General features: G+C 35.7%; 2 protein-coding genes across 4 annotated transcripts; one reads left to right on the top strand and one right to left on the bottom strand.

Annotated features, from left to right (window-relative positions):
- The first annotated feature begins 3,502 nt into the window (after positions 1 to 3,502).
- Positions 3,503 to 6,267, top strand: LOC110854977 (zinc finger and SCAN domain-containing protein 5B). 2 transcript variants are annotated; one of them, XM_022103404.2, is made up of 8 exons: positions 3,503 to 3,576; positions 3,673 to 3,702; positions 3,814 to 3,958; positions 4,037 to 4,231; positions 4,626 to 4,666; positions 4,750 to 4,869; positions 5,297 to 5,693; positions 6,050 to 6,267. In XM_022103404.2, the coding sequence occupies exons 3-7, from the start codon at positions 3,823 to 3,825 to the stop codon at positions 5,579 to 5,581; spliced, it is 777 nt and encodes a 258-aa protein (XP_021959096.1). In that variant the 5' UTR covers positions 3,503 to 3,576; positions 3,673 to 3,702; positions 3,814 to 3,822; the 3' UTR covers positions 5,582 to 5,693; positions 6,050 to 6,267. The 2 variants fall into 2 exon arrangements, with proteins under 2 accessions (XP_021959096.1, XP_021959095.1); XM_022103403.2 differs by having other exon boundaries at positions 4,037 to 4,276.
- Positions 6,268 to 8,874: 2,607 nt separating this feature from the next.
- Positions 8,875 to 13,566, bottom strand: LOC110854949. Of its 2 annotated transcripts, XM_022103375.2 has the most exons (5): positions 13,419 to 13,566; positions 13,048 to 13,143; positions 12,840 to 12,975; positions 10,105 to 10,470; positions 8,875 to 9,877 (listed from the first exon to the last, which is right to left on the bottom strand). In XM_022103375.2, the coding sequence occupies exons 1-5, from the start codon at positions 13,434 to 13,436 to the stop codon at positions 9,099 to 9,101; spliced, it is 1,395 nt and encodes a 464-aa protein (XP_021959067.1). In that variant the 5' UTR covers positions 13,437 to 13,566; the 3' UTR covers positions 8,875 to 9,098. The 2 variants fall into 2 exon arrangements, with proteins under 2 accessions (XP_021959067.1, XP_035711620.1); XM_035855727.1 differs by lacking the exons at positions 12,840 to 12,975; positions 13,048 to 13,143 and having other exon boundaries at positions 13,419 to 13,532.
- Between the last annotated feature and the right edge of the window lie 10,306 nt (positions 13,567 to 23,872).

The raw sequence follows: 23,872 nt of genomic DNA, 5'->3' as shown, positions 1-23,872 counted from the left end.
GAAAATAACGGGTAGATTTGTACACGTAAAAAATGCTGATTTCCACCTTGTTGGGACCCGATCAGCCTGGATTTCTTCGGGAAATTGGGTTGGGCGCGGGCTTCGAAGGGTTTTACCCGGATATTCTGAGTCTGGAATTTATTCCGTTTGGGCGCGAAAGTGGGACACTTTGCTCAAGAGGAGCGGGCAATATTTTTTGAGGGGGAAGATTCAAAAATTAAAGGGACATGGGGACGATGGGGGGCAAAAAGCGTTGTCCTGGGGACAGGTGAGGTTAAGCTTTATTCTGCTTGCGGTTGGAGGAGGGATTGCAGGGGTTGTCCAGTTTTTTGAAGTTGCGTGGTTTGTTAATATGGAGAAATATATTTATAATGAATAAAGGAATTTTATTGTCGATCTGTTAAAATTGTACGATTACATTGGGACCAAATTTATTTTTGTACAAAAAAGTTAACTTTTTGACCAATGAAAGATAGTTAAACTCTACTTTGTATCAACCCAAGTCATGCTCGTATTTTTAAAGTTTCTCACGATCAACAGGTTTAATTTAGTTGTTAGTATAAAAGAAGTATGTACTTTATTTCCAAATTTTTGATTTTCATTTAAATAATGAGGTTGCTCAAGACAAGACAACATGGAAATTTTTTTAGAAAACTTGCGAACCAATGAGTGCATATTTGTGTCGTGGCGGACTTCTCCAAACATATGTCTGTAAGACCTTCCCAAATTTCGAAAATCTTGTAAAAATATCTATTTTGATGATATATATTTCAATAGATTTCTTTAATTGATCTAGCTATCGAAGGTGACCTTACGAACTAACTTTGCGAAATAAAAATATGCCATCTTGCTGAATAAAGTCACACAAAAAAAATTCATTGATCTCCAGCGAAAGTTTTGCCAAATCAGGTAAAACAATTTGGTCAATTTTGGACATGTATAAATATGTATGTGAGATATGCTAAATTTAATTTTACAAAGTAATTATTTATTTCATACCAGAGCTTTAATTTCTTACAATTTTTATTTCATAATTGTTGGTATACAAAAATTCAATTAAATTGTATACGTTGTTAACATTTTTTTTAAAAGAAACCCGTCTCAGTTTAATAATTTCTGCGATACTTGTTCTCCACGTTCTGATGTCTCCTCTGAGGTAGCAGGTTGAGATGAAAAAATATATACACGAGGAGTAAAATGATAATGATTAGCATTTCGAATGAAGGAAATCTCAGCTATGAAAATTTTGACGAAAAATTGATACAATTTTATGTAAGATAACGAGACTTAACGTGTCAATCGGGACATTAGCTTGTTTGAGTTTTTTATGAAATTTTGTAAGAACTCGATTAAAAAGCTGTTTGTGTGCCTGACAGAGTTCCAAACTCGGCGAAATTCGTGGAACTGAAGATTTTCGAGATATCTAAATGGCCGAGATTTAATTCGGCACGATTATTTATGTTGGAATCCGACACAAATTTCCCAACATTAACAATCCGACTTTTTAGCAACTATTTTACAATGTGTCAGTAATAATAAAAATTACCTCAAAGCTTTCACCGTTTTTGAGATGTAGGTTTTCAAATATTTACCGTAGAAATCTGGGCGAATTAAATCAACACCTTTAAGTTTGTCAGATAGACTTTAATTAAATGATTTTCGCCAAAAGTATCCCGATGCTCTTGTTGTAAGAATATTTATGTATGTAGAACTGGGTAAATACCTAGCTATGTAACGTCGGAATGGAGTTCAACCATCTGCATAGAGATCTATAAAACCTTTATTGGTATGTACATAAATACGGTTAACTGTTTAACTTTTAAAAATGAAATTGGTAGAATTATTTTCGTACAATATGCACGTACACATTTTCATGTTCTTTCATGGCGTGTGTAGTTGATCGGTTTAACTTGTACGTACATAAAATTGAGGAATTTAGTCCAATTATTCTCATAAAACGTTCTGTCCTCCTTGTCACGCAGGTAAATAAATATGCCCAACCGATGAAATGTTGATGAACATGGCGTCTAACTAGTCAGTTTATACATGCTCTGATAGAGCGTTTAAGCCAAAGAAATATAATTGTACGGAATTAAATTGATTGCATATTTATTATCGTGAATGGAAATAATACGATCAAAAATAATGCTAAACTGTTACAACTTTAGAGAAATTTAGGAAAGTGTGGCGATAATTAGTAGTGATTAAGTCCAAATTTTGGAGCGATGTGACAATACTGGTGGAACTTGGATGTGTGAAAGTTATAGCTAAATTTCCGTCACGCCAGGCTTATGAGCTTGGAAGATTCATCCCCGGTGTATGTACATTGCTTGTATCATACATATTTACAAATTTTTTTCCCAGTTTTTCCTGAGGGTGTGGTTGCATATAATTCCAAAATAGCTACATCGATCCCTCACCCCGGAATTCAAATTGCAATTTTTTTTTATTAAAATCCATGATATTGATGCGAAACGGAACGACAACCTTACATAGTGATTGACCCTTGTAGAGCATTTGTGATTTATGTATTTACATATCGGATATGAATGAAATATGACTTTTTGCACCAACAGTCCTCATACTTGCTAAGAATGTTCCCGGTTATTAGTAGGTCACGGAAGTTTAAGCCTATTTTTTCATATTGGTCATATTTTCAGGTTTTCGGACATATTCATATTCTCCATCATATTTGGGCTATTTTCGTTCATTTTATGACTTGGCCAAATTCCAAGATTTATATACCACATTGCCAGAAAACTAAAAAAAAATTGTCATTGTCTGCTCAAAATCTTTGCCTGACGAAGTTCACTGTGAAAGAAAGCTCGCAATAACATATTTCAAGAAAATGTCCACTGATGCGAAAAAAATTAATTCGAAAAAAATGTCTGCTCAAAATGATTCATTCTGAGAAATTGACAGAAATGTATGTACATTCACTATCATATGTATTGGGTGATTTAATTCATTGACAATTAATTAAACTACTCAGAATTTGTTTTATTGATAAAAATAGCCGATCACACAATGCAAAAATTTAAGAAAAGTAGTTTTTAGGGCCATATTTTGGGCATTTATTTTTTATTTATATTTTGAGGTTTTGAGATTATTCATATCCCACGTCTGGTGATCTACTTTCCTTTCTGAAATTGGAGGTCCCATAACGTATGCTCACAGATTTTGACCAAATTAGTGTAAATATGTAGATTACAAACTTAATTAATATGAACTTTTATAAATGACATGACATCCCAACACGCAGCGAATTTGTCAGACACAAATTTGCATCTAAATAGAAGAAAGCGAGCCGTGAAGTTGGATAATTTTACACTTTCCAAATTTACTGGGCATTTTCTCTTCTTCGGATGCAAATACACATTTTTCCCAAACGTGGCCATTGTGAGATAATGTCTTTTGCTAATGTCACGTTAATTAAATTTGTTATCGATTGACACTAATTGGTCAAAACCGAAAAGCGAGATTTCCATTATCACTCGTCTCACGTTGCCCGTTTACGAGCAGCGCCGGCAGAATTTTAAGAACGAGACACAGACCGAAACGTAATCAGCTGCCTGGGTAAGAATTTTTTAAATATTAATTTTGAATTTTTACCAATAATGTTAACTACACTGTAAAAATCTTAATTGTACTCTGATTTTGTGTTATATTTAGGTAATCGGATATCATTTTCCTTACTTCTAGGTAAGTGCAAATTTAAATTTACGATTTTCGTCTATTCCTTATTATAATTAATTCATTTAAGTAATTATCCTTCCATTTTAATTAATTAAATATGTCCACAACAAATTACAGTTGGACGACATGGAGGTCATCGATCCTGCCATCGAGTTGTTGGAAGAGGTCGAATTCCTGACACAAATTGTGTCCCGGAGTCGACAAAGGATTTGTAAAATTGCTCGTCGCTCAGGAGTCAATGTGCAACAGGATCAAATTAACGGTAAAGTTAAGTTAATTGAATATGTAATTGTTGAGAACAGGTAATTTTAATCGCTTTACGTATTTTAATTAATTACAGGTGCGAAAGTCGCGAAACTGTTAAGTTTGCTTGATTCCATTGTGTCCTTGAAATTCAGTCTGGAGCTGCAAAATAACTTTGACCCCGACGACGACGACGGTGACCTTGGTGACGACGAGGTGAAGGGGGAACCTTGCCCTTCGTCTCCTAATTGTGAAGACAACGACGACCAATTTGACCTTGACGACCAACCTGGTAAATGGGACCCTCGTAATAATTACAAAAGTGATGGAGATTTTGGTAATTCAAAATTTAATTAAGGTTCAGAGATACGGCCGCGATTAATTTGTCGTGATAACCGGTTTAAAGCCTTGTACTTAGGACGGATTTTTCACCTGCAGATTCTTTGCCTTGTATTAAATTATTTCTTCACTGGAATTACTTGAATTTCACTATAAAGTGTAGGAAATTGGAGAGTTTCTTGAAATCAATTGGGAAATTTTACTTTAGTTTCTTATTCTCGTTTTTGTTAAACTTATTCGTGTGAAAAATCCGTCTAGTGTTAAGCTTTTAAGGATTCATAATCCTTAATCCCAGGATAAAAACAAAGTCTATTACGTATTTAGTTTAATAAAATCATGATTTCTAGAATCCGGAGCTTATCGGATGGACACGCCGCCTAGCCAAGTGGTAATTTAACTAATTGAAAGTCATAAAATAGATTATTTATGTTTTAGCGAGTATTTAAATTTCTTTCTATGATCCAAATTTAGCCCAATTCCGAACCAACAAAGGCCTGGGAATGTTCCATTTGCCTGAAAACTTTCCGAACCAAGACACACCTCAAGAGTTACGTCGTCACGCACGACTCCGATGCAAAAGTTAAATGTGAGGTGAGCGTGCATAAATTTAATTTAAAAATATAAAACCAATTTCATTTTGAGACAATTCACGCGGTCCTTGGTAACGTTACAAAATTCGGGAAACCTGAGAAAATTTAAGAAATTTTTTGAAGGAATATTAAGCTAGAAAATTTGTAACCTTGCCGAAATTCAAGGGCAGGGCGTCTCTTTATTTTGCAAAACTTGCCAATTTTACGAAATGCTAAATGAATTGCCTTATTTTTAACGATCCAAATTTTACTTGCCTACAGATATTGCCCTTTTGAAAATAAATGCCGTCTGACTAATATTTGAAGGAAACTTTACTCTTTTTCAAGTTATCGTTACCATGAACTTTACTGAATTTAGAATTCAAACAACTGCATGTACTTTTCAAAATTAGTACATTATTTATAAAAAATATGTTTCTCTTTCGCAGATTTGTGGCAACATTTCGAAAAATCCCATAACTTTTTCCCGTCACGTGCGAACCGTCCATTCCCAGGAACGTCCCTCGTGCGGAATTTGCCACGGAGTCTTCGCGTCACCCGACACGCTGCGAAAACACATTTCTACCGTGCACAGCACTCAAAAACGACCCCGTTTTCCATGTGAATTTCCCGGCTGTGAGAGAACCTATCTGGGGAAATACAACCTGAACAGACACGTGGACATGGATCATTCCGGTCCGATATCCGTGTACCTTTTGTGGAAAGGAATTTAAACGTAGGAACCATCGCGACGTACACCAACTTATTCACACTAATGAAAAGCCGTACAAATGTGGCATTTGTAAGAAAAGTTTCAAAGGCAAGTCTAACATGAAACGACACGAGGTATGTAAATGTCAAAAAATACATGCATTTACACGAAAATCGTCAAAACCAAGACATTTTTAATCATTTCTCCCTGTTGGAAATTTGTTTTAAAATTCTGGACGACAAATTAGACAAGTTAATCAATAAAAGGAGGACGAGTTTTCTAAGAGAGTTTCGATGAGTTTCAACTTTTCTGAGATCATTCAAAAACTTTCAAAATTTGGAGTGTATTTTTTTAATTGGCAACGACCTGCTCTACAAATTTGTCCTCCAGAAAATCGTTAGATCCGAGAAGTGATTTATGGAAAATGTGCTGATTTGGACGAATTTTGTGATGATTCCTACATACCTTAAAGAATTTATATATTTTACAGGTAACGCATTTAAGGAAATATGACCGAGGCATTTTCTATGATTACGTGTAACAAATGCATGCGTAATGTAATCTGTAATGTGTCATGAAAACAATTTGACTACGTAAACATTTATTTTTCATTACGTATTTCTAAATATATATTTAAATGACAATAGAAAATTAATTTAATGACAATAAATACTTGGATTAGGTTGCCAAGTTTCAACTTTGCACAAATTTTGTAACTTTAAGTTCATTCTGCATAACTGAAATAGCGATATATGTATATATGTAGTTCAAATATATAAAATTATAACTGTCATGGAATTTATCAAGGTTAAAATATCCTTGCTAAATTTTGGCAAAGTTTCAACTCTTTTTTTTACTTTTTTTACCATCTTTGAATACTTTTTTGCTCTGTTGCCTTCTGTTTTTAACACCGCACTCAAAACAAAACGGTGTCAATATATGACTTAACCGCCTTGGTTACAATTGTGATTCCGAGTAGTAATGAATTTTTTCCGTCCGGTAATAACATTATAACTACCGGTATCAAAATCATCATAACTCGGATTCAACATTGTAACCAAGGCGGTTAAGTCATATATTGACACCGGCGGTGTTGATCCGACAAATTTTTATTTTGAGTGCGGGTTTGGGGCCAGCACTACCCGCCTACATTTTTTTCATATTTTGCATCAATGTATCAGATTTAACATTTTGCAAGTGCATAACTTGCATCATTGACATAGATTTAGATACTATCCTCGTATCTAAGCTAGGCACCTCATTTGCATATTTTGACGCATTCGCGAGAGACACTGTTTATTCAACATGGAAAGTCCGTATCGCCGAAAATTGACCTGGGGAGATTTATGCAAATGAGATGTTAAGCCCAGGTATGAGGATAGTAATTATTTAATAATAGGATTACACGGAATTTTAGTGGATAAACCGGGAAAAAATTGTCTTATTTTTCAATATTTCGGATGCCATTTGCCATTTGTCATTCATTATCAAGACATGCGTGCATACAATGTAGAAAATAATTAGAAATTTGTCACAAAGAGTTTTGAAAAAATTAAAGTTAGTGGTTAAGGTTTAGGTAGACATTCAGAAAAAAGTGTTGTCGTGCCTTCGGTATTATGGATACTGGGGTCGAGTTTTGATAAAAGTGATAAAATAAATACACAAATGTATTACAATTATTTTACAAAATTAGTTGCTAACTTGGAAATAATATAAAGTTGATTTAATTCCATTATACATATGTGACTTTTGTGTAATGCGTATCATATATTGTGGTACTTTAAAAAATATACCAATTCGAACAATTCGAACTCGCTGTTCTTATAAGCGTATGAAAATTATAAAATCGACAGGGAAAACCTTTTGGGACACCCTCTACGATTTTCCACCATTCGTTAACTGTTTATAATTTTAGACTTGTAGTTAGCTCTATTACGAGTATTTATTGTGCACTTACAAGGGACACTCACGACCTGTCGTTTGAGTCCAGGGTACCCACCATGTTTTTTAGAATCTACTAGGGCCCCAGATGAAGGATTCATTCATATTTCCGTGTAAAACTCATATTTGGCGTCGTGTAGTGGCGCCAAATTCGCCAAATTTGAATGTTTTTATTTTTGAAACCGCCATAACTTTTGAAACCCTGGACGGATTTTCAAAAGTTTTGGCACAAATCAGGACAAGGAGTTCAACTATCTTATCCCATGAATTTTTTTCCGAAATTATCGCTTTTAACTTTTCGCAAACTTTCGTAATTTTCTTAGAAATGGGGGTTCGTCGAAAAAGGTGCTAAAAACATTTCAAAACTTAGTAATTTGTTATTTTGTATTTTTCTCAAAAATTTCGACTTTGTGATCAGTGTTTCGCTTGGCAATAACCGGATTGGCCAGACCGCCGGTCAAAAGCGGCCAAAAGTGGCTTTTGACCACTTACCAAAATAGGTGGCAATTGGTCAAAAGTGGCCAAAATGCAAAAATGGGGCATTCTGCGACAAGGAATAATGATAAGTTAATGATTTTACTAAGGACATTCAGGATTTCATCAGGATCTAGCAGAACAAGGCTACTTATCGCTGTTTGATTGGATCTAAAATTTTAAAATTGGTCACGCTACAAATAAGCAATAAATTACAAATGGCATCATTAATAATTGACACAGGAACAATTAATAATTGACAGGAATAGTTACGACTTGACCAATGGGCCATTAAAATATTCAAGTATCAAGCAAAGGTATACATTACGTACTATATTTGTCCAAGTTGAATTTATTAGATTGGTAATTATTACAGACTATTTTAATTACTTTGTAAGAACTATGATTATTCTTTGTGCAAAGAATAAATAATACCGGCCGAGAGTCTGTTTAAACCCGCCGCGCAGACCATTAGCCAATAGAATACTTTTGACCACTTTTGACCACTTTCTACCATTTTGGCCATTTTCGACCACTTTTGACCACTTTTTACCACTGGCCAACAAAAAACGATTTTAGCCGGCAAAAGCGAAACACTGTTTGTGATCATTGTAAGCATAAAATTTTGAAAATCCGACATACACTTTAAAAGTTATGGAGGTTTAAAATTGCTCGAAAATGCAAATTTTTAAGTTTGGCGCCACGCCATGGCGCCAAATTTGAGTTTCACACGGAAATATGGATGAATCCTTCATCAGCGGTCCCAGTAGATTCTAAAAAACATAGTGGGTACCCTGGACTCAAACGACAGGTCGTGAGTGTCCCTTGTTAGCTGGTTTTAAAATTAAGCGTTGAATGCACTTAAATGTAACTCTTTTTAATAGAATTAGTACGACAATATGCATTTATTTAACTTTTTTTATTACTGATTTATTACCTTAGTGAATCATAAATATGTGACAAAGTGTTGCAATTTGTGAATCCAAGAATAACACTCCAAATTAAAACAGTAAAATTGCTACATCAAGTGGAATAATCAAGAAACGGTCGATTTAAGCTGTAATTTCTTCATTAAATTTTGTTATGTATGTAGACAAATTGGAAAGGATACACAGCATTATGAATTAAACAATTAGTGTAAGCTTCACTACAACAGCCGCAATGATAAGGGCGAAGGTTAGCTTTAAATTGTGATTGATGTAGGCCTTGTCAACGATAATGATTACTGCAAAAAGCCCGCCAAGTACGAAGACTACCATGTAGTTATTCCTTAGCTCGGCATTTTTAAGTTTTTCCGAGTACATGAGCTTCTCGATATTTCTAAGGTTCTCTAAATTCCTTAAGTTCTCATCATTCCTAAGGTTCTCAACTTTTCTCAGCTCGTCGGAAATTTTTAAGTTGTCCGCAAATTTTCGATCTTCGATCCTTTGGAGTTCCTCGGCTTTTCGGAGTTCTTCGGCCTTTCGGAGTTCCTCAGCTTTTCGGAGTTCTTCGGCCTTTCGGAGTTCCTCAGCTTTTCGGAGTTCCTCGGCTTTTCGGAGTTCTTCGGCCTTCTTCTTCTCCTCGGCATTAATTTTGACACGGAGCAATTTTAACTCAAGCATTGCACTATCCATTTCGATTTCCATTTCCATCAAGTTGATCTCATACTTGTACAATTTTTCCATTAAGCGATTCAACTTGACAATATGATCCTTGACCTCGTTCTCACTCATTTTGTACTTATATGAAAAATATCCGGCGATAAGAGTAACTGGGATTGTGACAGGCGCAGCGCCAAACGTAGCCAAAACGCCTAGCGAGGCAACTCCTGTAAGGGCTGTGTTGACATGGTTTTTATGGAATTGATCCTTTAACTGTTTTGAATTAGATATGTCCTTCTTCAGCTTGTGAAATAGTGAGGCTGTAGAGAATTTATATAGATGCTTATTAAAGTTCATGTATGTATAAGTTAGAATTTTGAGCTTATTGTTCCATTCAAAATGGAACTAAAATAAATAAAATAACACGTTTTCTCATGGATAAAAAATCGCAATTTGAATACGTGGATGAAGGTAAAGTTCTGATACAAAATTGAGTTTTACAGCAACAGCAAGTTAAATTAGATATGTAGCAAATTGCTCAATTTACCCATCTTTTCTTTTGCATCTTTTGCAAGGCCAAACGTGTTATTCATAAATGATAGTAGAATATCTATGTCTTCCGTGGTGGTTGAAATAGTGAATCTTGCCATTTTTTCTTTAACCTTGTCCAACGTATTTCGAATTCTTCTCAGAATATAATCGATTTCTTTGGTGTCCTGTTGTAGGGACCGTAACCTGCCCGTGATTTCCTCCATGGTTTCTAGCAATCGGTGCATTTCCTGTTTGTGATAGGTCGTGTATCCCATGGCGATAGCACCACCGACAAAAGTTTGAAGTCCAATGAGCAACTTTGGGGTTGCAATGGAATTGGAAAGTTTCGACACAATGTTTTCCGGCCGGGCCATTGTTTGAACTGTATAATTTATGAAATTTATGAAATTTCATAAAATTTAATCTCGAGTAACTTGTAACATCAGAATGTGCTTATGGAATAAATTATTCCTAATTAGCCTCTAATCCTTTTCAAAGACGGGCTGACGTCGCTATGAAATTTTTTAACCTTGTAAAGGATTTTTTATGGATGTTGTAGTAAAAAAAAAACGGGGGGTTTAAAGTCCGTATATAGCACACAATGGCTCTGACAGACTATGAGCAAGATAGGTAGGATAGGGTGAGTTTAACTAGGTAGGTATGGGTGAACTCCATTCGGACAGGTACAGTGCACATCTACTAACGTAGAGTGCAAATCCCTGGGCTGAAGGAAACACGAACACAGACAGTCAGCATGTACCGTACCGGGGTCCGGAATCCAGGTAGGAGCCAGCCTTAGCCTTATACAGGCGCTGGCTATCCCCAAGAGGACATCCATCCAGTACGCTGAATGCTGGTTCCAAAAACTCCAGCCTTCACCCTGTTTCGACCCACCACCGTGAGAGGATAGAGATGAATGCTTCTGCCTCCTGGCAGGGCCTCTAACCACTCTGCCATGGTGCCGGGTCTTTGGATGTTGTAGTAACGTTTAAACGTTTCTAATAAATTTTCCAATGTTGCTAATGAACTTTTTTTGAAAAATCGTTTCAATTGTGACTTGTGGAGATAAATATAATGATGAACAGCCAATCAGAAAGCAGGAATGTCAATTAAACGGGACACACTTTTCGAAATCTATATTATAAGCTGGAAATGTGTCCACAAAGGAAATGAAAGCAGGCGAAATTTCATTTGCAACAACGCCCAAATTTTATCGCGTCTCTTTTACCTTCAGATATCTCAATTTTACATTTTGACCGCTGAACAGCAATATGACAACCCACTGACCCTGTAGGTCAAAAACATAGGACAAACGCCCCCCCCCCCCACGGGAGGCGGGCTTATACGCTAGTTATAATATAGACTGTACAGAAATATGTGTATGTATTAGGGCATGTAATATCGATCTCGGTTTCGGTATTTCGGTATTTCGGTATTCAATATTCAAATACCGAAATATCGATATTTCAATATTACAATACCGAAATTGGCATTTTGCAATTTATGAATTTATTTAATTAATATAGCACTTTCGAATCAACGTAACCCATTGGAATTCAAACTTTGGGGTGTAACCAGGTCAAAAATCAATTTTTGAAACATTGGGGGTGTAACCAACTCAAGATTTAGAAATATTAATATTGAATTTTGACTTAGCCATAGCTCTACCTAAAGCTTATACTTTGGGGGTGTAACCAAGTCAAAATTAAGTTGTGGGAACTTTGGGGGTGTAACCAGGTCAAAATTCAGTTTTGGGAAGTTTGGGGGTTTAACCAAGTCGAAAATTCGATTTTGGGAACTTTTGGGGTGTAACCAGGTCAAAATTCAGTTTTGGGAAGTTTGGGGGTTTAACCAAGTCAAAATTCCATTTTGGGAACTTTGGGGGTGTAACCAACTCAAAATTCGATTTTAGGAACTTTGGGGGTGGAACCAAGTCAAAATTCGATTTTGGGAACTTTCGGGGTGTAACCAAGTCAAAATTCGATTTTGGAAACTTTGGGGGTGTAACCAAGTCAAAATTCGATTTTAGGAACTTTGGGGGTGTAACCAAGTCAATATTCGATTTTAGGAACTTTGGGGGTGTAACCAAGTCAAAATTCGATTTTGGGAACTTTGGCGGTGTAACCTAATCGAAAATTCAGTTTTGGCAACTTTGGGGGTGTAACCAAGTCAAAATTAAGTTGTGGGAACTTTGGGGGTGTAACCTAGTCAAAAATTCAGTAGTGGGAACTTTGGGGGTGTAACCTGGTCAAAAATTCAGTTGTGGGAAGTTTGGGGGTGTAACGAATTCAAAATTCGATTTTGGGAATTTTGGGGTGTGACCAAACCGAGAATAAATTTAGGAACTTTGGGGGTGTGACCAATTCGAAATTCAATTTGGGAAAATTGTAAGGTGTACCCAAGTCAAAATTTAATTTTAGAAGCTTTAGGTAGAGCTATGGCCAAGTCCAAATTCGATATTATTATTTATAAATTTTGAGTTGGTTACACCCCCTATGTTTCAAAAATTGATTTTTGACCTGGTTACACCCCAAAGTTTAAATTCGAAAGGGTTGCGTTAGTTCGAAAGGGTTATTTTAATTAAATAAATTCATAAATTGCAAGATTCCAATTTCGGTATTGTAATATCGAAATATCGATATTTCGGTATCTGAATACCGATAATTTCGGTATTAAAATACCGAAATATCGGTATTTCGAGATCTCGAAATATCGAGATTACATGCCCTAGTATGTATTGTAGTCAGATACCTCCATTAAATATGACTTGATTCACAACCAATTGCACATTATTGCCAAATCCTTGAACGTTTTGGAGTAAATCGTCCGGGAAATATTTTCCATTCAACACTCCGTCTGGCCCGAGACGATTCAATAATTCCGGGCCCAACAGTGTGGAAGAAAATTTGACTTGGAATTGAATTTTGAAAAATGGTTTAAAATATTATTTTTTATTTACTTCGCCAATGGTTGAAATGATGTTCGGTATTCCTCCACAATTGACGAATCCAACTTGCAAATTTAGCAAGGACACGGTGACGAAAATCTTTATAATCTTGGAAACATGTGTGAATTAATTAATCATTTACATTAAACAGAAAGAAGGAGGTTGCACTGTTATAAATCTAGTATTAAAATAATACCAAGAGATATTAATACATATATGACTCAACCAAAGTGGTATTGATGAGTAATACTTGTTAATTGGTATTAAAGTTGTATACTATCGATAGCTGATTTTTATGGACCCGTATAATTTAATCGCAAGCGGTAGCTATTTTAATACCGAGAAATCAGTTCAGCGTATATTTTTTTAAATTTATGTATTACCTGGAATAACGACTTCATTTTGTGGAGTGGATTTTTTTGCGACTTGGAAGATGGAAAGGAGTGAAACGTTTGCAAGGATTTTATTCGCGTTTTATTTCATCATTGCCTACGTGGCGTTTGCTCGGCTGATAAGAGGATTGTGTGCTTATCTGTACTTTATAAGGATCTACATTGCATTACTTAGATAACCTAATGGACTGCGGCTTAAAATGGGGTATACGTAATCGGTCATTTTCTTTGGTATGGGAACATCCATAAAAATGTGGGTTAAAAGTTTTGGACCCCCTACAAATTTATCATGGTTAACATGAGTAGGTTTGGGAAGGGGTCTAAATTCGGTGCTCTTTTATTAGGCTTGTAGCATATGGACGGTTTCTAATAATATGACTGTGAATTGCTTGGTTGATAAGAAAATTGTGCACTTATGTTGGATTAAAGCGATAATGGTCTACATACGAAGTAAAACGTTTATTCGATTTATTTTGGATAACTTACCTCAAGTAGAAAACATTTCATGAACGATTTGAAGTACAATTCATTTGATTTATTTTGTTTCCTTATTTATTTTTATGTTGCAAACACAAAAACTTGATAAAGTAGATAAATATCTGTCTGGCTACGAAAAGATAAATTTTACATGTATATTTTACATGTACGCATTTGTATATGTGCATACACAGCTATGAAAGCTGGTAAATAAGTAATTATGGTTAGTACATTTTTATTTAGCTGAAAACTCATTTCTTCCTCAAATTTACTGGCACAAAATTGAGCGGATAGATTGTCATCAAATGGTGCATTTAAAACATTGACGTAAAAACAGACCGACAAACGATAAATATCGTGCTAAACATGGTCAAAAATTGTGTATCCAAATATGCTATCACGAAATAATGAGTACACAGTCCAAGCTTGCGGAAAGGGCAAAATTTAAATTAACAAACAATATTACTTACGCTACCACCCTTAGTATTTATAACTTTATAATTTGACAGGAAAGTGCTCACTAGATTTTTGTCTGAAGGGAAAATGTTTTCGAATCATTGTCCTGCTATCAAAGTTGTGTATATTTAAATCTAAAATGTTTCTGAAATCTACCTTCGTGACGATATTTATAACAATTGTGTTCCCAATATTCGCCATGATTAACATCCCCACGGGAAATTTCGGATACTTTGGCAACTGTGCAATAAAATTCTTAAGATTGAGCGATAATTTTATATACTTCGATCTAACAGAGCACCTCATCCACATCAACAATCCAGCCAGTCTTATCTACACGGTCAGTGGGTTACCCAACTTCTCCAACATATCGATTCAAGACGAGAAGATGGCGGGTGACTTTAAATTCTATGAGGTCTGCACGATCACCATTTTTGTCAAATTTGGCCCTGAGGATAACCAGTTTCGCCGAGATTACATATATTTTACTCGAGACGGTCATAGGGGCTTGCCATTTTCTACATTTATCATAATTTCTCAACTTCCCACACCAAACTTTATATCCTTCGAGCATAGGTTCGACTACCGCGTGCCTTTCAGAACTTTTGTTGTACATTTAAAAATACGGGGCACATCCCGAACTTTGTACTCCTTCTTGAAATGCAATGGTTTTTTGTGTGTACCCTCTGTAAACAGAATTTAGTCCTTGTTAGCTACACCCCAAACATTAAAACGTTAACAGTAATGAAATTCCAGATACACGGGTGGAGAACCAACGTTTCAATCGCGGCCATTTTACCAAACAAGTTTGTAGAAGGTGGGATTTGTGGCAAAGGGCAATACTACATTTCACTACTTGGGGTTTCTTGCCCCACTGCTGAGAAGCAGTATCTGGCGATTAGTGAGAGCTTAAATGTAACCTTTGTCCAACTTCTGGACTCTAAGTGGGAAGCGCATAACTGGGGCTATTTGTACCCGGCCTTAAAACATAGTATAGGCTATTATTATCACCACCTGCATAGGTTGTATTCATTCCGGTACGAGGGGTATCACGCGATATACTGTAACTTCAATGTATGGTCTGAAAATTCCGATTTGGTCGTATGGGTGTCACCACTTGCCCCCGAGGTGTTTTTGGGTTGCGGTCTAATGGTAATGATTGTAATAATCCTTGGAATTTTGCAGACTTTGACTAAACCTGAAAAAACTCATATGAACTTTATGTTGTTAAAAAATGTGGGTGAAGTGACATTTACAATTTATGCGAGGTTTTTTAAGGAATCGTCTGTTAATAATTATGTCCCAAGATGGATCTTGGCTTCTTTGTTTTTCGCAAGTTTTATGCTACTTGCACAGTATGAATTATTCTTGACGGCTAATCTTGTGATGCCACCGCGTTATGAGGCATTTCGCACCCTTAGCGAAATTTTTGCAAACGATTATACCCTGGTCTACATCTCCAAGGAGGCTCACAATATGGCTTCTGTCCGGTCTGTCTTGCAAAACGAGTTTGCTCGAAAGTCGTTGGGCGATTTACCGCATAATAAAACCATAGTGATAAGATAGGTAATAATAACCAGAAGTATTGCTCAACATAAGCCGACTATTACATTTCCAGCTTAATTTCACGAAATTAAAATTTTAGACTGCGTAGTTTAGGTCAAGGTCAATTGGTCGATTAAGTTGAGCCCTTTCAAAGAATGACAAAAGACTACCCGTTCAAATGTCTCATTGCGAAATAACCTGTCGGGGATATGAGTTTATGCCCTTATCAAATAAAATATTCAATTAAAATGGAATTTCTCCACTGAGCTCCAATAAAGAGCTCTAGGATAGTGCAGAGATAACTGACAAAACTTATTTCTTATCGACATTCAGACAAATTAATCGACAACTAATTGTATCTGCCTCAATTGCTGAAGGGGTATTCCCTTCTAAAAACTAGTGAAAGGCACGCACACTAAGAATCACACACGTACTATCTTTAAGAGAAGGAAGTTAAATAACAAGAAATAAGAATTTCGGTCATCAAAAAAATATATTTTACGTAAAATGGGTTACATATGGTTCCTATTCCCGCAATAGTAGAGCTAAATTAAATACACGATTAATAATCTTAATTCCTTAATTATCAGGAACTGGAAGAATATTACCGCCTATATTGGGAAACATATTCCAAGAAATATCGTCCTAAGCAACAATCAGGCCGAAGCATCTCTGTTTCTTCTCTACATTCAGAAACAACTCCTCAATGGGCAGTATAAGTGTTTTGTAATTAATAACATCGCCCTAAACGACGGTTATTTCGCCATTGCTGACACCATGCTGAGAGTTGAGATTGGACAGAATATCGATGCTTTGGCTCGGGCAGGGTTCCAAAGTTTGTGGGCGCGGCAATTAAAACATTCGCATCAGTTAACTGCAATGAGGTGGCCGTTAATGACAGTGGGCAAATCTGATATTTCTATGAATATGCTGTCACCCTTCTTTAACGCTGTGGGAATAACAATGATCCTGATTGGAGTACTTTTTACAGCAGAGGCAATGTCCCATGAAAGAATTAGGGAGCTATGGTGGATCTATGTGAAAGATTTTGGATGCTATTTCCGTGTTGGATTTAGAAAAATGTACTTCAAAAGGAAGACAGTGAGGTGTAAGGAAAGACGGGGGAAATCTACAACTAAATAAGTAGCTACTATATATTCATGTATGTACACTCTTAGCAAAACGGTATTGAATCATCACCAAACGGGGAGCCCACACGACTTAACCAAATTGTGATAATATTTACCCCACATTGTGATAAATCTTCCCCACAATGTGTTAAATCCTCACTATCCAGTGTTACGTTTACACATTGTTGGGAAGATTTATCACAATGTGGGGTAAATATTATCACAATTTGGTTAAGTCATGTGGGCTCCCCGTTTGGTGATGATTCAAATTGATTCAATACCGTTTTGCTAAGAGTATACTTCGTAAATATGAATATATGAAGGATGTGAATATTGGTAACACGTACATAACAAGAATGGGTTACAAACATTTCCCTCCAAAATCATAACAGTTTTGCGCTATATAATCTTTATTAATATGTTCTCCAATTGTTAATACAAACATTTCAGACACGTTCTTTCTATTTCTTAAATAAATTCCGCACACAAACGGACCTATCCACATCGCAATATTCTCTAACTTCTTGGACATTGCAACCTTGGACGAGGGACCTTAGCTCTCTTCCTGACGAAGTCATTCCGCCAATTGGCTCTTGGGTGTAGTAGCAGTAGCCCGTACCGGTAAAATCTTCTGTAGTTTACAAAGTCCAACGCGACGCTGCCGTCAGAACGAGATATTTCGGGAGAAATCCGAAATTATTTTCGGGTAACATAGTAAAAGTCCGCTCCACCCCTCCGGCTGGATCATGGCCAGGAGTTCCGCTGTAAATTGAGATAGAAGGTAGTTCTGTTTCCGAGGGCCCCTGATGCCTTAACGACAATTTTGTTAAGTTAGATGCTGTATTCAGACAACGCCGGTTCCCAGCGGCTGCAAATACGCCCAATGTGTTTTGGCCGGTGTAATTTGTTTGGTTGTATCCGGTCCAACTAAAGAAATTAAAAAAGTAAATATATTTCTTATCCATCCGAAAGCATACCTGCTAAATTTCATTCATGTGACTGATTATGATAGTGAATGAAAATGAATATCTTGTGACTTGAACGAATATGAATGAAGGATTCAGTCATTTCAGAGGAGTGACTGTGAATTAAAGGATTTTTCATTCCTATCATATTTCACCCTATATGCTTAATACATAGGGTGAGCTAAGAAAGGAAGGCGGATGAAGTGAAATGAAATGAAATGAAATTTGAAAGAACCTGAATGAATGTGAATGAAAATCTTCAGTCAGAAATCGGGATGACCGAACTTTGAATGAATAAAGATTTTTTGAACAGGTTTGTCAAAGTAATTTTTGTCGTAACAAACCGGAAAAATTAAAATCGAGTGAAATACTTCTTGTATACAATGTTGCCCATGTTATATAATATGGGCAACATTTACATAAAAAAAGGCATATCAATTTTTTAAGAATCCTTACCGTCCTTGGTAGCAGATGGATCTCACATACTCCAAATATGGCGCGTGCTCCGTAAGATCGGGCTCTTTAGTTCGAAACACGAGTGAATTCCCGCCGGCGTCACGTTCGTCGTAAAATGTGACTTCCTGAACGTAAGCGAGGACAAAGTGGGCGCAGATGGTGAGGCAAAATAGGCGAAACAACAGTATGACAATATTTATTTGGGACAAAATTTATCATAGGGAGTACATATTGTCAGAGTTGAGTTTGAGCGGTTTATATATGCACTTTATTGCATCGTTCACCGTGTTGATAAAAATGCTTGAAGTTGACGAAATTATGAGTGTACTCACGTTAACCTTCGCAAATTGAGCATAGCAACATAACTTGCGAAGTTTTGCGAGATATGCGAGATTTCGCAAAAATGGGATTTTTTGGGGGATTGGGATTTTTTTCGCAAATTTACCCAGCAATTGAGCATGTTCTTATTTCGAAAAATTATTTCGCAAAGTAATTCTGCAAGAGAAATTACAGAAATCCATGGAAACAATACCAAAATATGTAGGTGTTTTTCTGTAGATTTGCGAGATTGGAGAGTTTTGCGAAGTCATATTATGCGAATCCCCTCACGACAGAAATATTTTGATCTTCGCAAGTTTGCTAAACGAGTTGCGCTGCGAAATAAGAAGTTGTCGTGAGTACGCCCTATGTATGCATGTACATATTTATATAACATTTTGGAGATAAGGTATTACAAAGTATGATCACAATTGAGTGTCAACTAAAATCAATTATATATAATCAATTATAGATAATTTGTCACGAATATTTTTGTTAAATTGTCATGTTAGGACTTATGTATTGGTTATGTAATTGGCATTACGTAAGGTTACAGGGTGTCTAATAGATTTTAGTCCATCGTATTGTCAGAATTTTATGATTTGACTTTTTCTTCGATAATAAAAACACACAAAAAGGATCAAACTTTACAATACAGGGATTGGCAATGTTGCACTCTAAAGAAAGTTGTAGAAAATTTCTACAAGGTTGTGTAAAATTTTGTCCAAGGTTGAGTAAAAAAGAGGATGACACAACGGTTGGTCAAATTTTACTCAAGTTCGTTGAGTAATCTTTTTGTCCAACTAAAAGTGAAATTTACTCAACAAGTTGTGGGATTTTTACTCAAGAAGTTGTGGAATTTTTACTCAACTGAATGATTAAAATTTACTCTTTTGGTTGATCAAAGTTTACTTCTTATGCTGATTAAAATACAATTTTTAGCTTTTAAGAATTGTGCTCTTTATTTGTTAGAATTTATACTCATGCATTTTACAAATTCTGCATTAGTAAAACCATTAATTTTTAAGATACTTGGATATATTACTTACGCCAATACTAAATACATACATATAAAACTAAAATTTTAGGAAATAATCTGCAGAAACTCTGACTTCTAATCTACTAACCTCTCCAGCCGTGGTCCTTAATTTAAATATGTGACCAATTGATGGAATTATTTCAGCAAACGTTGATCCAGAAGACTTGCCCAGCAACTTTAAAAATACTATTTTTTAACATCGTTTTCTGTAAAAAAAAATACGCACAAATAAATATTTTAATTTAAAACTATTAGCATATCATTAAATGTGCAAAAACTAAATCAAAATGCCTTTACCTTTGCACTTAAATAGCTGTATATTGAACTTGGTCGGCAATTTAAAGAATTCCAATTGTTGGGTCATTGTAGTAAATTTCAAAAAAGAGGAATAAATTTACTGATGTTTATTTTGTCACTCGAACAACCAACTGGCGGCCAGGCCCCGATCTAGCCCAAAATCTTACCTGGGCAAAGAAATTAGGCGGCCCAAGCCGCTCGCGCCTTCGGCGCTCGCATGTGGCTATTTTCTTACTCAAAAATTTGCGCAAAATTTTCTGACTCAGGCCTTATTATAAGGGACACAAACAATGAGATAGCAAACTTTTTGCGCTCCTACAACTATGACGTTTAATAGCTTAAACTGTTTGTAATATTGAGCAAGTCAATATTCCGCAATACAGGTAATATTGGTGACGCACTAAGCAAATTTTCGAGATACATGCTAAAATGTGCAAATTTTTGCAAATTTTAAGATTAGTAAAATCAGGATTTGCTGATTTTTGATTCAACGTTGTCTACATAAATTGGATTAAATATCAGTCCACAAAGCAATTTAAAAAATTTATTTTGGACCAATATTTTGCCGCTGCCTAATTTTTGACTTCACATAATTTTACAATTTGTTGAGTTCTACAAAATTATACGATTTTCCCTACTAGTTCTTAAGAATTCGAAATATGAGATTTTAGCACGATGGAATGGATTTATTTATAATAAAAAATCCGTCAGGTTTTAAGAATTTTATAAACAACAGGATATTTTGTAGACCGATGCCGCAATTGGAAATATGCCTTCAAAAAGACTGACAGTGCAGGCAATTTATTTGTAAAACCCATACCTCCATAGGATCAATTTTATTTTGTTCACCATAAAGAATAAAAGCGCCCCCGAATTTTTTGCATTTTTCATAATGCGCTAATTTGAGCTCGAAGCGAAAATGTTACGCTCGTTCCCAACGAAACCTCGGTTTTTTAAAATTCTGCAAATTTTATAATTTTAGCGCGAATCCGGGACGTCACTTTAATTTAAAAAGCTATTAAGAACAAATAAAACCTTTAGCAAACAAACTGGGAGTATTTTGGATGTTGTGCGATGGACTTGATGTGCGGAACATAAGGCAGAAAATGATAAGAATTGCTTTTACATAGCTAATCATATTATGAGATAAAATGTCAATACTTATGAGACATTTTTTTCATTTAAGAGACGTTTCACATGTAGGCAACTTGTATATTATTTATGACACATTTTACGAATATTTAGGAGACGCGAAAATTTACTTCCTAAATTTTAAAAATTTTACCAGGAGTAGTCCAATTCGAAAGATACATCGTGACTATCTTAGTGTTCAGACAAAAACTTAAGTTCTGCAACAATTAAAAATATTAGAAAAATCGGGGAAATTATCATATGGAGAAAAAACGATACGGCCACGGACCAGCCGAATTTTTTAAATACACAAGAAAATGTCTGAGCGAAGTAGAAAGATGTCACCTACTACAAAAACAACGATTAAGTTCGAGATTCATCAGGGACTTAGGTATATTTGAAGAAAAAATTTGGTTCGTTGCGTCTCACAGTTCTGAGAAATAAGCTTTTGTTTTTTGCAGACGGAGGTGGGGACGAGGACGAGGACGTGGACGTGGGGAGAAATTAAATCACAACCCTTTATTGTTTAAAAATTGGAGTGATTTGATAATTTTCATGAATTTCAAATACTGGCAAAGTACTCTGACTTCAAATTAGGAGACAACTGATTTGTTATGCACCTGAAGTCAGGTACATATTTTAGTCATTCTGGTGAAACATGTCTTCGAATTTTTGGATTTCAAAAACAGGTATTTGGGTTGGACGACAGTTTACAATTCTTGCCAAGCGCTAAAAATAGCGTATTAAGAAAAAAGCAAAAGTACGGAGATGCTTATTTTGTGTGGTAAACAATATCAAATAGGTGACATGGAGATTTGAGTTTTAATTGTAAAAGATCTGCGTCGTGAGTCCTCTTTGACATTTCCCAAAAATCGGAACGATATATATATAACTATAATTTTTCTAGGCTACGATCATGCAAACTTTCAAGATGCTATGCAACCAATTCAGGATAGAACAGATTTTATGTCATTCAACTTGTTTTCCCCAGCGTAAACTCTAATTGTATTTTCAGGCATACTATTTCGAATTTAGGTTTTAGAGAATTTACACGTTGTGCAAAACTGAGGTTAGAACAACAATTGTTTAATCATTTATTGAACGGTTGGGTAAGTTTTCACAACCATGGAATAAATTTAACCCAATTATCGTGTCGTCCTCTATTTTACTCAACTTTACTTATCTCTATTTATGTAGAGTGTGGATGAAAATTTATAAGCTGCATTTCTAAAATTGCAGTAGTGCATCAACACATCAGAACTCTCGTGATGAGTTGCCCAAACTTGATCGAAATATTTGAAACCTCGAAGCAAAAGATTTTCAAAATTTATAACAGAAAATTTTCAATTATATCTAGTGTAAACCCGGGCGCCTAGCGGCGCCCCCAGGGGTTTGGCGCCCCGGGCAGTTACCCGGGTTGCCCGCCCCAAAATCGGGGCCTGCTGGCGGCATGACGTGGCTGATAGCGACACCAAGTGGACAGAGTAGGTTTACTCAAATGTTGAGTAAAAATTGATCAACTCTTTGGCATTTTTCACCCAACATTGATTAGTTTTATACTTAATCAGCAAAAAAGTCAAATTTTGCTCAAGGTTGGCTAAAACCTGCTTTACTCAACTTTGTTGTGTAAATTTTACTCTCATGAAGTACAAAATTTGACCAACTTCATTTTACTCGACTAGTTTTACTCAACTTTATTTAGAGTGCGCGAAAAGAACCCTCGTGTGCATACATATTTGCATTAGATCAGTAATCAGTGAAGTAATAGCATAACTGACCACCGTAAAACCAATCAATCTCAGCTGATAAGAGTTACATAACCCCAATACAAGTGTGTACCTTGTATCTGAAATTTTTATGCATGAGATTTTACATGTTCACCTAACTAAATCGTCTCGTCTCATCTCGTCCCATCACGTCTCATCTCGCCTCATCTCGTCAAATAATATCACTCTCAATAAATAATGCTACCCTTTTGAACAGTAAACGCAGTCATGCCTACATACATCTGTATGCAGTAAACTATACAAAATGCGGGGTAAAGTTGTCCTTTTATGAAGTTAACCTTACTCAGGATTTTGTATAGCTTGCTTGATTTAGAATTGAGAGTGCCTTTACCCTTCAAAAAGGTAACATGAAGGGTATATACGTTCCCGTTTAAAGAATGGTGTTCATAACAAAGGGCTGACCAGTGAAAAGGGTACATATCCATGTATTTGTACAAAGGAAGGGACCGTATCAAAAGGGTGAGATTTTCCACACTCTTAGAAATTGGGTTACAATTATGCATAACCAAAAAGTAAAAGTATATGACTCTACCGCCGTGGTTATAAATTTTTCATAGAGTGGGTACAATTGTCACCGGCTAACTACGAAGTTTCACCGACTTGGTATTAAATTGTCACCAGAGCTAATAAATTTATAGCCAGTTGGTGACAAATTTATAACCACGGCGGTAGAGTCATATACGTTTACATTTTGGTTATAATCGTAACCCCATTTCTAAGAGTGCAATAATGCCCCAATTTCAGAGTATTTATATTTCATATGACCCAGACAAAATATGTACATACTTTCACATTTCAATATACATAAGTATTCAAATGCACACTAAATATCCAGCAAGCAACT

This window comes from Folsomia candida, unplaced genomic scaffold, assembly GCF_002217175.1.
Source record: "Folsomia candida strain VU population unplaced genomic scaffold, ASM221717v1 Fcan01_Sc011, whole genome shotgun sequence".
In the NCBI taxonomy this organism is placed as follows: domain Eukaryota; kingdom Metazoa; phylum Arthropoda; class Collembola; order Entomobryomorpha; family Isotomidae; genus Folsomia; species Folsomia candida.
This window is presented reverse-complemented; position numbering and strand designations above follow the sequence as displayed.